The sequence below is a fragment of the Neovison vison genome, chromosome 1, assembly GCF_020171115.1.
Source record: "Neovison vison isolate M4711 chromosome 1, ASM_NN_V1, whole genome shotgun sequence".
NCBI classification, from domain to species: Eukaryota; Metazoa; Chordata; class Mammalia; order Carnivora; family Mustelidae; genus Neogale; species Neogale vison.
The window spans coordinates 183,019,283-183,033,919 of NC_058091.1; the positions used below are offsets into that span (position 1 = coordinate 183,019,283).

The 14,637-nt window shown below is 42.2% G+C and overlaps 1 protein-coding gene across 6 annotated transcripts in view; it reads left to right on the top strand.

Annotated features, from left to right (window-relative positions):
- The window catches only part of EPB41L4A (erythrocyte membrane protein band 4.1 like 4A), a 257,238-nt gene that overhangs the window by 120,303 nt on the left and 122,298 nt on the right, over positions 1 to 14,637 (top strand). For 5 of the 6 annotated variants that reach the window (XM_044264248.1, XM_044264234.1, XM_044264239.1 and 2 more), the window contains one exon: positions 11,977 to 12,028. In XM_044264248.1, the coding sequence (XP_044120183.1) occupies positions 11,977 to 12,028 (52 nt within the window). Of the gene's footprint in view, positions 1 to 6,157; positions 6,583 to 11,976; positions 12,029 to 14,637 lie in introns of those variants that run through there. The other variant, XM_044264256.1, reaches the window with a different exon arrangement.

Consider the following 14,637-nt stretch of genomic DNA (forward strand, 5'->3'; position numbering starts at 1 on the left):
CCCCGGGAATTGGGGAGAGTGAGGCTGCTGACCCGCCAGCTGCTTAGTATAGGCCTGCTTTCCTCAGTTTGTAGCACCTGGGGAGAAGCAGAACACGCTTCCATTGTTCTTCAGTTTCTTTGTTGCCTGTGTTGATGTTGACATGGATTCAGAAATGCTTTTGAAGGACCTAGCTTTGTCTAGAGTCAGCTTCCCGGTACATTCTGAACTTAATTCTCTTCCTTTTTTTTTTTTTTTTTCCCCTTTTCTTAAATGGTTGATTACAGTAGACACGAATGTGTCTTCCATGTGTCACGTATACTAAACTATTTCATCCCATAGCTTTCATAAATTTGTTGTTTACCAGGTTTAGGGATGTGAAGAATTGAATTCTGTTTTGTATAGAAAATTCTTTCTTCGTTAATGGCACCTAGTGATCCCCCCTCTTTTTTTTTTTTTTTTTTACCAAAAAATAGAATAAAAGGAGGAAGAGTTGAAAATGATAAAGGTACAAAGGATGTTAAAACAAAACTGTCAGAAATCATAGGAACCACAGTGTTAAAAATACACACACCCAGACACACACACACACATATGTATATATGTATATGTATATGTACATATATATGCTTGTATGCAAAATAAAGTATGTGGCTATGTGGATGTACTAAGTAGTTTCATCAATGAAACAGGCTTCCTGTGACCCACATCTTAGTTGTGCAAGTGTGTGATGGGAATATTGCTGATTTCTTTACTAAAATCTTTTATTAAGTTAGACTGTTCTTCTCCCTGGTTAAATCAAAATAAACTATGCAGGATGGAATTTCAGACAGTTGATTGATTGGCTAATGAGAAAGCAGTGGTTTTAGAGTTAATGATTCTAGACATTTTCTTGATTATCATTGGAAGCTAGTTTTTTTTTTTTTAATTTAGAGTTGCGATACAAACCTGTGATAAGCTGACCTTGACTTGACTTTATTCTGAATCTTAAGAGGATTTTCTCCATGAATATAAAAAGATTTGATTAGTATGTTAGCCTACTTGATAAAATGTATTTTGTGTATTATTCTTCCATTATTTTGTCTTAAATTTGATGAAGTTTCAAATCTATTGCATGCTCTCAAAGCTAAAGTAACTAGGTGTTTGTCTTTTGTGTGACTGAGTCCAGTGAAAGATGTGCCCTGTACTTGTGCAAAGTCAGGCAGGTGATTTTGGGACAGGCAGAGGGCTAGACATACTCACTTTCCCTCTTAGACTGTGAATTTTGCTGTGCAAGTTGCTTTTTTTTTTTGGGTTAATAAAAATAGGCCCTTTAAAAGCTAATGATACATAGAAGCTTAATGTTTTTTCTTATCAGGGGGTGCCTGGGTGGCTCAGTTGGTTAAGCGTCTGACTCTTGATTTTGGCTCAGCTCATGATCTCATGGTCATGAGATCGAGCCCTGTGTTGGGCTCCACTCTGGGTATGGAGCCTGCTTCAAAGATTCTTTCTCTCCAACTCCCTTTGCCACTCCCCCTTCTCACATGCACGCTCTCTCTCCAAAACAAATAAACAAACAAAAAGACATGCATCCATTTGGGGTTTATAGGGTTTTATAGAGGATTGTATTGAGGGAATTTCTTATTTAAAATTCTTTAATGTTATATCCTTATTCTCATCAGCATCCCTGACTCAGGACTGTGAGAAAAGAAGAATATTTTCTGTTTCTCATCTCCATTTCAGTCATGCAGCAAATATTTACAGGGTGACCACTGTGTCTGAGGAACTAGAGTACAGTGATCAGCAAGAGACAAGAGTCTCTGTCTCAGGGAGCTGATATTCCAGACCATACATATATGATCAAATATCAGGTAGGGGGGCACTTGGGTAGAGGTTAAGCATGTGCCCTTGGCACTCGGGTCATGATCCTGGGGTCCTGGGATCCAGCCCACATCCAGCTCCCTGCTCAACAGGGAATCTGCTTCTCTCTGTTTGCCCTGCCCCCTGCCCCCCTACCCCTGCTCACTCATTCTTTCTCTCTCTCTTTCACATGCTCTCTCTCTGTCTGAAGTAAATAAATAAATAAAATCTTTAAAAGAACAACAGCAACAAGCAAATGTCAGGTAGTGATGGATACTTGGGAGAAGGTGATGTGCCAGAATGAGGAAGCTACTTCCATTGGGTAGTCAGAAAAAGCATCTTGAATGGCAAGAAGGCAGGTAGAAGGAGCCAGCCAGCCAGCGGCCCTGAGGCAGGGACCAAAAAGAGGAGGTGTTCCAGAACTGAAAGAAGACCACTGATGCTAGATGGTATCAAGAAAGAGGGTGATTGAGAATGGTAGGGCCCATCCGCAGCCTGGAGTAGGCTACAAAGATGGCTCTTTGTTGAGAGTTTCACGCTGGGAAGATAGGATCTGAGATTAAGAAGCTGGGTGTTTTGTTTGTTTTGTTTTGGCTGGAGGGAAGGGAGCCAGTAGTTTTTGGGGGGTGGGGGGGGTGGATGAAGCTTAAGATGCCCCCTGGACACCCATTTAGAGATGTCAGGGAATATTTAGAGTTCCTTAGAAGCTAGCATCACATTTAGGAGTCCCTGGGTTTTTAAAGTCACAAGACTTTAGGGTTTTTGAGGTCACTGGTGAGAAATAGATTATAAATGCAGAAGGACTGGGCAAGGCTGCCATGTGCAGCCGTGCTCACTGTAATTTGAACATTGGAGTTGAGCATGGCCATGTAGTGGCGCTGAGCATGGGCTCCACATCCTACTTACTTTGTCACCCCTGGGGCTGGCTTGGGTCCTCTGTGCCAAAGAACATGGTTAGTTAAGGCTGTGTTTGTGTACAGTTACTAGAACAGAGTTTAAACAAACCTTAGCTTAACCACCTGTATCCTTTAATTACTACACTTCCAGAATATGTCAGATTTAAGATTTTGTTTCAAGATGAAATGATCCCATGGCCTGAATAGTGATGCCTCACTCACCCAGATGTTAGGAATGCATGGGTGGCAACTTCAGTTATCTGAAATGTAGATGAAAATGACTAAAGAAGAATGAATATCTCCCGAGCTGACCAAAGTTGATGTCTTATAGTCCACTCGCAGGATTTAGCACTTTACTCATGGGCTGTGTCCCCCCTGATACCTCGTTTATTTTCATTTTAGGAAATTGGAAAGGAAGAGAGAGGAGATTATACCCTTTGATGGGAAGAGTGTCAGCCAATTTGCAGAGAGGTTTTAAAAGAGGACTCTGTTCTCTGGCTAAAAGTGACTTCTATTCTTCCTACATGTAAAATGCACCTGTCCTTTCAAGGTCTCCCCAGATCTTATTTATTGTGACCCTGGAGGTCCTACTTGAGGTCCATGTTCTCCTCAAATTAGACTCTTTGGTACTGTTCTTTCCATTCAACCTCTTGAGTATGGTTCCTCTTGATATGAAGATTTGTGAATTAAAGGAGTAAGAAAGATATACCCACTCCTCTCCCCCACTACTAGTCAACACATCGGGTAGGATAACTGGTGGAGACACTTCATTTAAAATGAGGGACGCCTGGGTGGCTCAGTTGGTTAAGCAGCTGCCTTCAGCTCAGGTCATGATCCCAGCGTCCTGGGATCGAGTCCCACATCGGGCTCCTTGCTTGGCAGGGAGCCTGCTTCTCCCTCTGCCTCTGCCTGTCTCTCTGTCTGCCTGTGCTCACTCTCGCTCCTCTCTCTCTTACAAATAAATAAATAAAATCTTTAAAACGAGGGTAACAGGCACCTGGCAGTCACTGGTCCATAAGAGTTCCAAGATCCAGCCAGGCAGGAGCCATTTCTTTAATTAGATCTTGGCCTCACTGCCTAGGAGTGTTCACTGTGATGATTGGCTTGGCTGGGCTTTTGGTTCTGTTCTCTTGAGTTTTCCTTCCCCTTCCATAAAAAGTAGCAGGTGTTAGCAGCTATGTAGTGTCCTCAGCCTGCTTTTGCCCAAAGAAGATCAGGGGTCTAGAGGCCTCTTCCCAGCATGTAGTGTTTCTATCCCTTTTAACCCAAGCTGATTTAATTCTTTTAAAAAACATTGTGGATTTCTTATGAATCAATTTATAATCAGCTCTCTTAGACAAAGGCAACAACCGCAGACTATGAAATAAGTTCTGTACTTTAAATTCTTTGTGAGGCTTTTGGGAACAGGTGCCCTTAGGATTCTAAGAGGAACTTTTGCTAGTTTGAAAGAATTGTATTTGATCCTTCTGAGGACTTAATAAAACTTTACGGTTACATCCGTGGTTTCCTGACAGCTCTCTAGACTCAGTCTTCACCCAGAAGCCATTTCTTAATTATAGCACTGTTTGCCTCCTGATACATCTAAGGAAGAGAGAGGAGAGAATTTTATTTTTTAACCCCAGTTAAGTCCTGGCTTCCTTATATTTAACAGTTCCTTTTCATCTTGTTGCTCTGCTCTTGGATTTTATTGGAGTCAGGAAAAGAAGTTAGTCAGCACTTTGAGTGGTCAGCCTGTACATCTTCTTATCTGGACCTTCCCCTCATTAGGGACATCTTTTATTTTCCATGTTGCCACAGGCAACAGCATTGCTAAACTGTCTGCCTTAGTGAGTAACATCCTCTTTCTTCCTGCTGCCAACAGCTTTCTCTTTGTTCCTGCAGGCCCTACCTGCAACCTCCTTGAGGCCCGGAAGCTTTCATTCACACTCTCCTTTAAGGTCCTCCCTGCTGCCTCATCCAGAAACACAAGTGGAGAGTGAAAGGAATGAGGCCAGATCCTGCAGGGCCTTAGTAACCAGCATAAGGACTTGGGGTTTTACTTTGGGTGAGAAGAGAAACCAATGGAGGATGTTGAACAGAAGCATGAAGTGATCTGATCTATGTTTTAAAAGAATTCCTTTCAATGCACAGGCAGATGGAGGGATACCATTAAAGGAATTGTTTACAAACTCCAGGTAGACTTCAGTGACCGCTTGGATCTGGGAGTGATGAGAATTTACCTGATTCTCTTTATGTTTTCAACATAGAAGCCTACGGGATTTGCAGATGGACCAAAGAGATAGATGCTAAAGAGGTTTTGACCGGAGCCAATGGAAGAATGTTGCATCATGCATGGAGATGTGGGAGACTCCACAGGAGAACAGGTTTTTCTAGGAGGGAGTAGAGTCTCCATTTCCCTTCTGGGCATGCAAAGTCTGAGATTCTAGTGGACATTTAAGTGGAGATGTCAGGTGGGCAGCTGGATTCAGGGGACAGTTGTGGTCTGGCCATACATGGGGACTTGTCAGTACTTAGATGGAATTTAAAGCCATGCATGAGCTTGATGTAAGATCTGAGCCTGGAGCGATCTAGCCTTTCTCCTGCTTACAGAGATAATGAACAACCAGTAAAGGACATTGTGAAGGTGTGTGTAACAGGTAGGGGTCAGAAGAGAAGCCAGAGGAACAGGTGTCCTAGAAACCACATGACCAATGCATTTGAAGAAAGTGGGTAAAGACCCTGCATCCATCACTAGACTTAGCAGTAGGTGGTAGAGTGTGTTCTAAAGTAAGTTCAAGAGGGGAAAGGGCAAATATTCTGCGGAATAACTGTTTTCCCCCCAGAGATTTATTTTAAAGTGCAGAAGTGAAATGGGCAGGTATAGGGGCTTAAAAAGGTGTTGTTTTTTGGTTGTTTGTTTTTAATTACAGGAGAAGTATAGGCATGTATTGTGCTAGGAAGGCAGCTATGCTTACCACTATACCACCAACGCTGGCATGTATTGTGCTAGGAATAATTCTATAGAAAGGGAAACTTTCATTCTGGCTAGACAGCAGAAAGTTACCAGAAACGTGTTCCTCAATTGCTGAGAAGAGATGGGATTCATTGGAGCAGGGACCCCCTCATCCACAGTCATAGGAGACAGGACACTGCACAGAGGTAGGCAGGTTTAGTAGAGGTTGTAAGATATGCACATCGTCTTCTGTTGCTTCAGGTCTCCATGAAATAAGCACGATCGTCGACTGAAAGTGATGGGAGTGGAGGAGAAAGTGGGAAGGAGTTACCTAGGCGAGTGAAAGAAAAAAATGTCATAGGATTCTCGGTGTCCCTTTGGGTTATTGATGATGAGTTTAAAGCCAGCCCATCAAGGGTGGTGCGCTCTGCATCTCCACTTCTGACCAGCATGGAGAAGGCATGGAATTGTGGGGTTTTTTGGGTGGCTCTTCTGGAGGGAAGATTGCAGGAGAGAAAGGAGGAAGATGGAAAGTGACAGCTACAGTGGATCATGAGGGAAGTGGGGAGCTGGGTGGGTGTGGGGAGGAGGAACTGAGAAAAGCTGGTAGAATCACTGAATTCTGTGTCCTGGCAGGGTGGGAATTGTAGAGGGAATGAGGTGAGAAAAGAGGAGTTGGTAGTTGAGGATTAGAATCTTGAAATTGAGGTTATACATTTATATCTAGACAATGCTCCAGAGAGTGGCTGAACCTGAGGTTAATATGGAAGGGAGTTCAGTTCCTTGGATCTTCTGTTCTGTACTTCTGGGCAGGTTGTTAGTGTTTCAGTTTCCTTATTTGCAAAATGGCAATTCTACTAGTTCCTACATCATAGAGTTATTCAGAGGATTAAAGGAGTAAGTACATGCAAAGTCTTCAGAGGCACTCGGCACATGGTAAGCATTTAATAAGTGTTGGCTGTTACTGTTGTTTCTTCTTCTTCTTCTTCTTTTTTAATCATTATTTCTAGAACTCTTAGATTGGTGCCAGGGTCCATGGAGGAGAACCAAGGACTGGTCGCTGGGGCCAGTGCCACTTCATGCCAAGCCAGATGGTGGTGCAGTGGTACATTGGAATCTTCTTTAATTGAAAAATGAAGCCCAGTTACAACCCACCCTCCCCGCACCCCTATGTAGACTGCCCAATGACAGGCCTTTGCTTTTGTTCCTGTTGTGCATTAGTTCTGTTATGGTGGTTTTACCTGAGGATCTAAAACTTCCGTGAATCATACCAAGGAGCAAATTAAAACCATGTCCTGTTAATGTTACTTAGAGGTCATGGGATCTGTCAACAGAGGCATTGGGAAAAGCACAAATAACTCTCACTCCAGTCCTGAGTTTCTTGGAACATATGTGCAAATATTGTTGAGTCCTATTACTCCCTAGGAATGAGCTGTAGTGTCTTTTTTTTTTTGAGACCTTTGTGGCTGTTTTGTCCCTCTGGACGATCAACTCTTTTATACTACTCCCTTAGATCAAGAGATAGCTTTTTTTATACTGACAAAAACTATGTGTGCTTTTAAAGCCTTTTTTTGATTTCCAGGAGATGTTATTAAATATCATTGTAGCATTCTTAAATTCTCCAAAGGGGAATCAACATTACAGCCAGTGTGAAATAAGATACAGCAAAGCTTTTATGACTTTATGCTGTCTTTGCTTTATCTAAAAATTTGTGGGGCTTATTGTATTGTTAGAAGTCTAGGACACTCCAAAAGAACAGTTGTCAAATGAAAGGTTGCACTGTGAATTTAATATATATCTTTTGAAGGTTAGGATATTGATTTACTGGACAGTGTTAGAGTTTTAAAATCTAATTCTGAGCCTGTTACCTAGGACATTGATGAAACTGAGACATTATCAGCCAGGGTGGCTGAAAGACCCTCAGAGCATTTAGCCAAGACTGTCAGAAGTCAGAAGGAACTTGTGCCTGTCTGTCAGTTCTTCCCAGGGTCCTTAAGTGCTGTTACTAAGATTGACAGGACTGAAGAGGTAGAGACCCCTAACTGCTTGCCTCTTGTACCTTTGCAAAGGGCCAGAGCCAAGGAGGGCTACTGTCTTGATTCCTTAGTGATTGGGTCTTGGGTTGTAGTCTGTTCACATTCTCCTGTGTTAGGAAGCTGTCGGTAGAAATCAGGTTGAGAGAGAGGGCTCAGTTTTGGTTAATTGTTATCATCGTACAAAGAAGGATCTAATCTGTCCTGTGCGGTTAAACACATTATAGCATGTAAGTTTGAAATAGCACAGTAGGGGGAATTTAGGGGGAAAAGAGATTGAGAGACTTTTCTAGAGAATGAACTGCTTAAATGTTGAGACAGAATGAGAGACACGAAGCTGTCTCTCCATGTGACCGTTGAGGTAGACAAGATGGCTTCATATGAAAGTACGATTGAGAAAAGCCATTCTGCAGCCCAGCACCATAGTGGGCAGGGCTCTGGTCTCCATAGCTCCCTCTCCCCCGATCCAGGGCAGATAAAAAGACTGAATGGACCTTTCCTCTTTCTGGAAGTCCTCTATGAACTTGATTTCTTAGCTGAATGTCTGTTAGCTATTGGGCAGCACTGATTCCAATGTAGTACTCAGCTATAAAGGACTTGCAGTATTATGTTCTGTGTTGTCACTTAAAAATGCTTTTAAATTTTAAAAATGCAATTGCTTTATGAGCTGTTGAGTTGATAGACGTCATCTTCATAAGAATTTAAGGCTCTGTTCTCTGTTCCTGTATTTTGGAAAAGTTTTTTACTCATGGCCTGCTGTTTGAAGTTTCTCTATTCAGTGATTCTTTCCTGCAATCACCCTGCAAAGCTAATGTTTTTAGCCCATCATTTTATTATCTCATACATACTCATCTCATACACATTATTCTCTCACTTAGCATATTCTGTTGCAATTCTGTGTCTGTGTCTCCTGACATCGTGTGAGTGCCTCAGGGCTGGGTCTTTGTTTCCTTGTATGCCCTGGGACAGGGTCTGACAGGACATAGAAAGAACCTGTATGGTGGGTATTCCATAAATGTTGAATGAATGATAACCCAGGTTTAGAGTCTAGATACATTCTGGATGTGGGCCTTAAAACTGGGGTATTGTGTCGGGATGCCTGGGTGGCTTATTCAGTTCCACATCTACCTCTGGCTCAGGTCATGATCCTAAGGTCCTGGGATTGAGGCCGCCCCCCACCCTTCTTGCTCAGTGGGGAGTCTGCCTCTCCCCACCGCCCTCCTGCCCCTCCCCCTGCTCCTGTGTGGTGAGCATGTTCTCTCTCTCTCAAATAAATAAATAATTTTTTTAAAAGTGGGGTATTATGTTCTTGGTGAATTTTTTGTGCCCTTTTTATTTTTGGTTGTGGGGTAGCTGCCTGATGTGTTTTGTGGCACTCACATGTGTGCTGTGTTTGATTGCTTGTTGATAATGAGCTGTGACAAGGGCCATCAGAGTATGGCTGCTTGGTTCCAAGGTTCTTTCTCTCCCTTGGTTGAGTGTAAGTGGGTTTTTCATTTTAAGATGTAAGCTTATGAAACCTGGTGACTCACGTTTATTATTTATGTCCTGGGATATTTATCATTGTCTGACCTCTGTAACCCCTGGTTTCCATTTGGATCAAATGAGATTTGTGCATGGGAAGCACTGGATTGACGCCTCGCATATCTAATGTGACCTGAGCTGATTGAACAGCCTTTGACAATCCTGACTCCCTCTTTGGCTGCAGAATTGTAATTTCTAACTCATCTCAGAATCTTTTTTTTTTTTAAAGATTTTATTTATTTTATTTGACAGATAGAGATCACAAGTAGGCAGAGAGGCAGGCAGAGAGAGAGGGAGGAGGAAGCAGGCTCCCTGCTGAGCAGAGAGCCCGATGCGGGGCTTGATCCCAGGACCCTGGGATCATGACCTGAGCCGAAGGCAGAGGCTTTAACCCACTGAGCCACCCAGGCGCCCCTCATCTCAGAATCTTAATTATACTTTTTCACTGCACAAATCTGATTGCTCTCAAGGAAAGAGATTTATTTTAAAATTATATAGATTATCATTAATGGGAAATTTCCCCCATGTTAACCAGTCTTTATTCCATTTAGTTAAAAGTTTACTGGTGTTGTTTGTTTATTTGTCTATTTATTTCCTAAGTAGGCTCCACACCCAGTGTGGAGACCAACATGGGGCTTGAACTCATGACCCTGAGATCAAGACCTGGGTGGAGATCAAGAGTGGGATGCTTTAACCCATTGAGACCCCCAGGCACCTCCCCTGTTTTTTGTTTTTTAATAACTTAACATTATGGAAGCAAAGCCAAACAAAAGAGGAATTGGTTTAAAGGATCTGTTTGTAAAGTTTGTTTTCTAGGGTTGATGTTAGGAGGAGAGAGGAGGAAGCTCTCTTCTAACTTCTGTGTCTTTTTAGTTTCAAGTTGAGATTAGAAAGAAAGTAGTTAAGACCAGGGGCACATTCCATTCCCTCCTTTCCTGCCCATACACTTAGTGAGGCTTCATGTGTAGGTGTGATGTAAGGGCTGAAATGAAGGTTTATTTTTAAAGTGAGTGAGTCTGCACCTTTAAAAAATAAGAAATGTTAAGAATTAGAATACTGAACATTGTGTTATAAGTTGCTACACTTATATATATATAAGATACTTTACTTTTTTTTTTTAAGATTTTATTTATTTATTTGACAGAGAGAGATCACAAGTAGGCAGAGAGGCAGGCAGAGACAGAGGAGGAAGCAGGCTCCCTGCCGAGCAGAGAGCCTGACGCGGGGCTCAATCCCAGGACCCTGGGATCATGACCTGAGCTGAAAGCAGAGGCTTTAACCCACTGAGCCACCCAGGCGCCCCTACTTTACTTTTTTAAAAAGTTGAAAAATAGTTGCTGTATGAGTTGCAAATAGCAAAGATGATATATCCAGGGAGAGTTCATAATGTAACAAAATCTTAAAATATGACTATGATGTATATTTAGTGTGAATAATTGTTATATAGATAGAAATAAGTGGTAAGGGGATAGTGTAAGGTCTTATAATCACCCTGTATACTCACTGCTGTTGTTGAACAACAGAGCAAGTACTTCTGCCCTCCGTGAAGGGACAGGGGAAGGGGAACTGGGCAGGAAGTTTCTCTTGGACTCTTCCTCAACCTTTATTTCCTGACCCAGAGGTGTCAGGGGAGTATGAATGTTTTCACCATAGCAAGCCCAAGGGAGCTGTGAATAAAGTGGCTCAAGGTAGGCCTTGAGCTGCCTCCTCCCTGCTGTGAGAATTGCCCCTTCTTCATTAAGGAATATGTGAAGATGGAAACTGGTAAGTTTCGCCCTTTGGATCTCTAGCCCTTGTCCCACAAGGCACTGGAATTTCTTCCATGGTGCCCTTTTATGGAATTCTTGATCTGCCCCCTCTGCACATCCTATGTCTCCTTTGCTCTTCCCCCAGATAGAGGAACAGGGCTGAAGGGTTATTGTTCCATGGTGTGTGTGTGTGTGTGTGTGTGTGCGCGCACTCTTTCATTTCACAAAGGTAAGATATAAAGGAAGGGATCTCCCCAGGGCCCAAAATTCTCCCATTACTGTCTGAAGTTCTGTTCCTTAGAGATTAACTTGAATTCATAAATAATACCTTAGACTTTAATAATAATTATCACTAGCATGCATATATAGTATGAACCAGGGACAATTCTAAAGACTTTGTGGGAATTAATTTATTAATCCACACAGTAAGCCTATGACGAAGGTTTGGAGAAGTCCAGTAACTTGTTCCAAGTTCCATGGTTATGATGAGGGCAGAGCCAGGACTGAATCCTGCTGGGTCTGCTCTGGGACTCTGACCCTCAGCCACTGCACCGAGTTCCCTTTCCTATATAGTTAATGAGGATTTGATTTAATGTGCTTTCTTCTTCATGTGTTGCAGTGCTGTCTATAAGGGGTAGGACAGAAAGTGAAAAGGGTAAAAACGTTGAGGAGGAGAAATGGCCGTAGGGCACTTATGATGGGAACTTTGGAAAGATGTGGGAGCATTCTATCTAGCCATCATTTTCTTGCTCATCAGCATCTGGATATTAGTGACGTTACAATCAGTGTGAGAACTTCACCAAGAACCTACAACAACTGTTGCTCTTCTCTGCTTCTGAATATCAATTTCATTTTTCTTTTAGTATTCTAGCTGCAGAAAGCTCTTGCATATATTTTCTGTGTCTGTGTGATAAATATTTATTATTTAAATGTCATTTAAAATAACACTTTGTGAATATTCTTGACTTGAAAGCCAGTGAAAAACAACTAATTTCTATAATTACCTCCTTTTTCCCCCCTCACAGTATTGGCTGGATCCTGCAAAAACCCTTGCTGAACACAAAGAACTGATCAACAGTAGGTATTTGATGTTAATTTTGTTAAGGGGTACCTTGAAAATGATACTGTGTCCGTGATTAGTTGGGTGCAGAAATACACTTTAGTACTACAGGGATGAGTACTAGTACTCAAGTATCAGAATTTGGAAATGGGTGTTCTGTGCATTGCCAGACTCTTCCTCTAAACTCTGATTAAATTTTAGTTAATAAAGACTTTAAGTGATGGATCTTAATATTGAATTTTGCTTGGTGTATGCCTGCCTTTAACTTGTCAGTGATTTTAAAATTTTTCTTGTCTTTAAAATTTCACCTTAAAAAAATTTTTTTCACCTTAAAAAGGAAAGGCAGAGAGGCATTAATTTGGAAAAAAGTAGACATCCGACCTTCTAAAGAGCTTGAGTTTCTTGGGTTAAGGAGTGGTTTTGTCATTCACACTATTACTTGCTTGGGTCCGTCATAAGAAGTGCCCTTGTGTCCTGAAAGATTTCTGTGGCTTCAGAAAGGACCCATCTATTTTTAGGGGATCCCTTTTGGTTTTATGAATATGAATCTTACTAGGTAACTGAGGGTATAATTAAGGTTATATTGTATAACTTCAATTTCCATAACCCAGGTTTTTCTTTATAGAAGTATATGCATCAATGCACGTGATCCTTAAGTATGCAGAGAGTCGTTTTTTAAAATTATCTTTTTGGGGCCCCTGAGTGGCTCAGGGTAAACCTCTGCCTTCAGCCCAGGTCATGATCCTAGGGTCCTGGGATTGAGTCCCACATCGGGCTTTCTGCTCAGCAGGGAGCCTCCTCCCCCTGCAGCCCCCCCACCGCCCGCCTGCCTCTCTGCCTACTTGTGATCTGTATCAAATAAATAAATAAAATCTTAAAAAAATTATCTTTTTAAAAATATGATAAAATATATAACACAACTTGTACCATGTTAGCCATTTTTGAGTGGCCCTAAATACATTCATTGTGCAACCATTACCACTACCTCCAAAATTCTCTCACCATCCCAAAGTGAAACTCTGTACTCATTAAACTATTTTGCTTTGCTGTGAAAATTATTTCTGGTAAGATGTAGTAGATTCTTTGGGCCTTCATTACCCCCACCTGACTCTCCTTCACGTGTTTGTTGGCTTATTCCCTGTGGTAAAATCGGCCGCTTCACGATCCCCACGGGCAGGAATGTATCTGTGCAGCTGGAAACAAGGAACTGCAGAACTAACAGGAACTCAGCACATCCAGTTTCTCTGAACGTCAGCATCATTTTTGTTTCTCTCTGTTTACCCATGTCTGTGGGGAAACCTCTAGCCACGCGCAGAGGTCGACTGGCGGTCTCTGTACTGGAGGCCCCAATTCTATGGGAGGGTGCATCTGACCAGCCGGGCGAGAGTCCGTGGCTCCCTCAGTCTACTCAGCGGTCTGGGCTTCTTCAGGGTTCTATAAACATAGCTGCTAGGGTGCCAGCCTTCTGGATACGATTGGGTGTCAGTTGCAGAAACAGGCTTGTAGCTGGCTGGTGGGCGTTAGAAAGAACCCTCAAACGATATACCTCATATCACCAAGTTCTGTCTCCTCAGCCTACACAGGAGTAAGTCCTAATTCCTAAGGGGTTCATGACTTGCCCTTGGTGAGAAGCTAGTTGGTAGCAGAGGGATGACCAGAGCCCTGGTCTTCTGACTTCTAGCACTTCTGTATTTCTAGTACTCTTCCTGAGTGGGCAGACTGCCTACTGAAGGCCAAGAAGGGGATTCTAATCCCCACCTGGGATTAGTTGTGAATGCAGGTAACTTCTGTGAGGTATCTACATATAAATGGTAGGAGTTCCATTTTAAAAAGTTTCATCCTTCAGGATCTAGAAATTGGTACTTTTCCCAAGAATTCAGGTATAGTAATAAATACAGTAAGTCTGTCTTAGCCATTTGAATGAAGTAGTTAAAAAAATGCCAGTTTAAAAATTAGAAAAATGTCAGGAATGATTATTTTAAAACAAACTCACGGGAATTTATTTTATTTTATTGTGTTATGTTATGTTCGTCACTGTACAGTATATCATTAGTTTTTGATGTAGTGTTCCATGATTCATTATCTGTGTATAACACCCAGTGCTCCATGCAATACGTGCCCTCCTTAATACCCACCACCAGGCTCACCCATCCTTCCACCCCCTCCTCTCTGAAACCCTCAGTTTGTTCCTCAGAGTCCACAGTCTTTCATGGTTCATCTCCCCCTCCAATTCCCCCCTTCAGCATCATTAGCCATCAGGGAAATTCACATGAAAACCACATTGAGATACCACCTTACACCAGTCAGAATGGCAAAAATTAACAAGGCAGGTATATGTAAAAAGTAACAAATATTGGAGAGGTTGTGGAGAGAGGGGAACCCTCTTACACTATTGGTGAGAATGCAAGTTGGTACAGCCACTTTGGAAAACAGTATGGAGTTTCCTCAAAAAGTTAAAAATAGAGCTACCCTACGACCCAGCAATTGCACTACTGGGTATTTACCCCAAAGATACCAATGTGGTGAAAAGGAGGGGCACATTCACCCCAATGTTCATAGCAGCAGTGTCCACAGTAACCAAACTGTGGGAGAAGCTGAGATGCCCTGTAACAGACAAATGGATAAA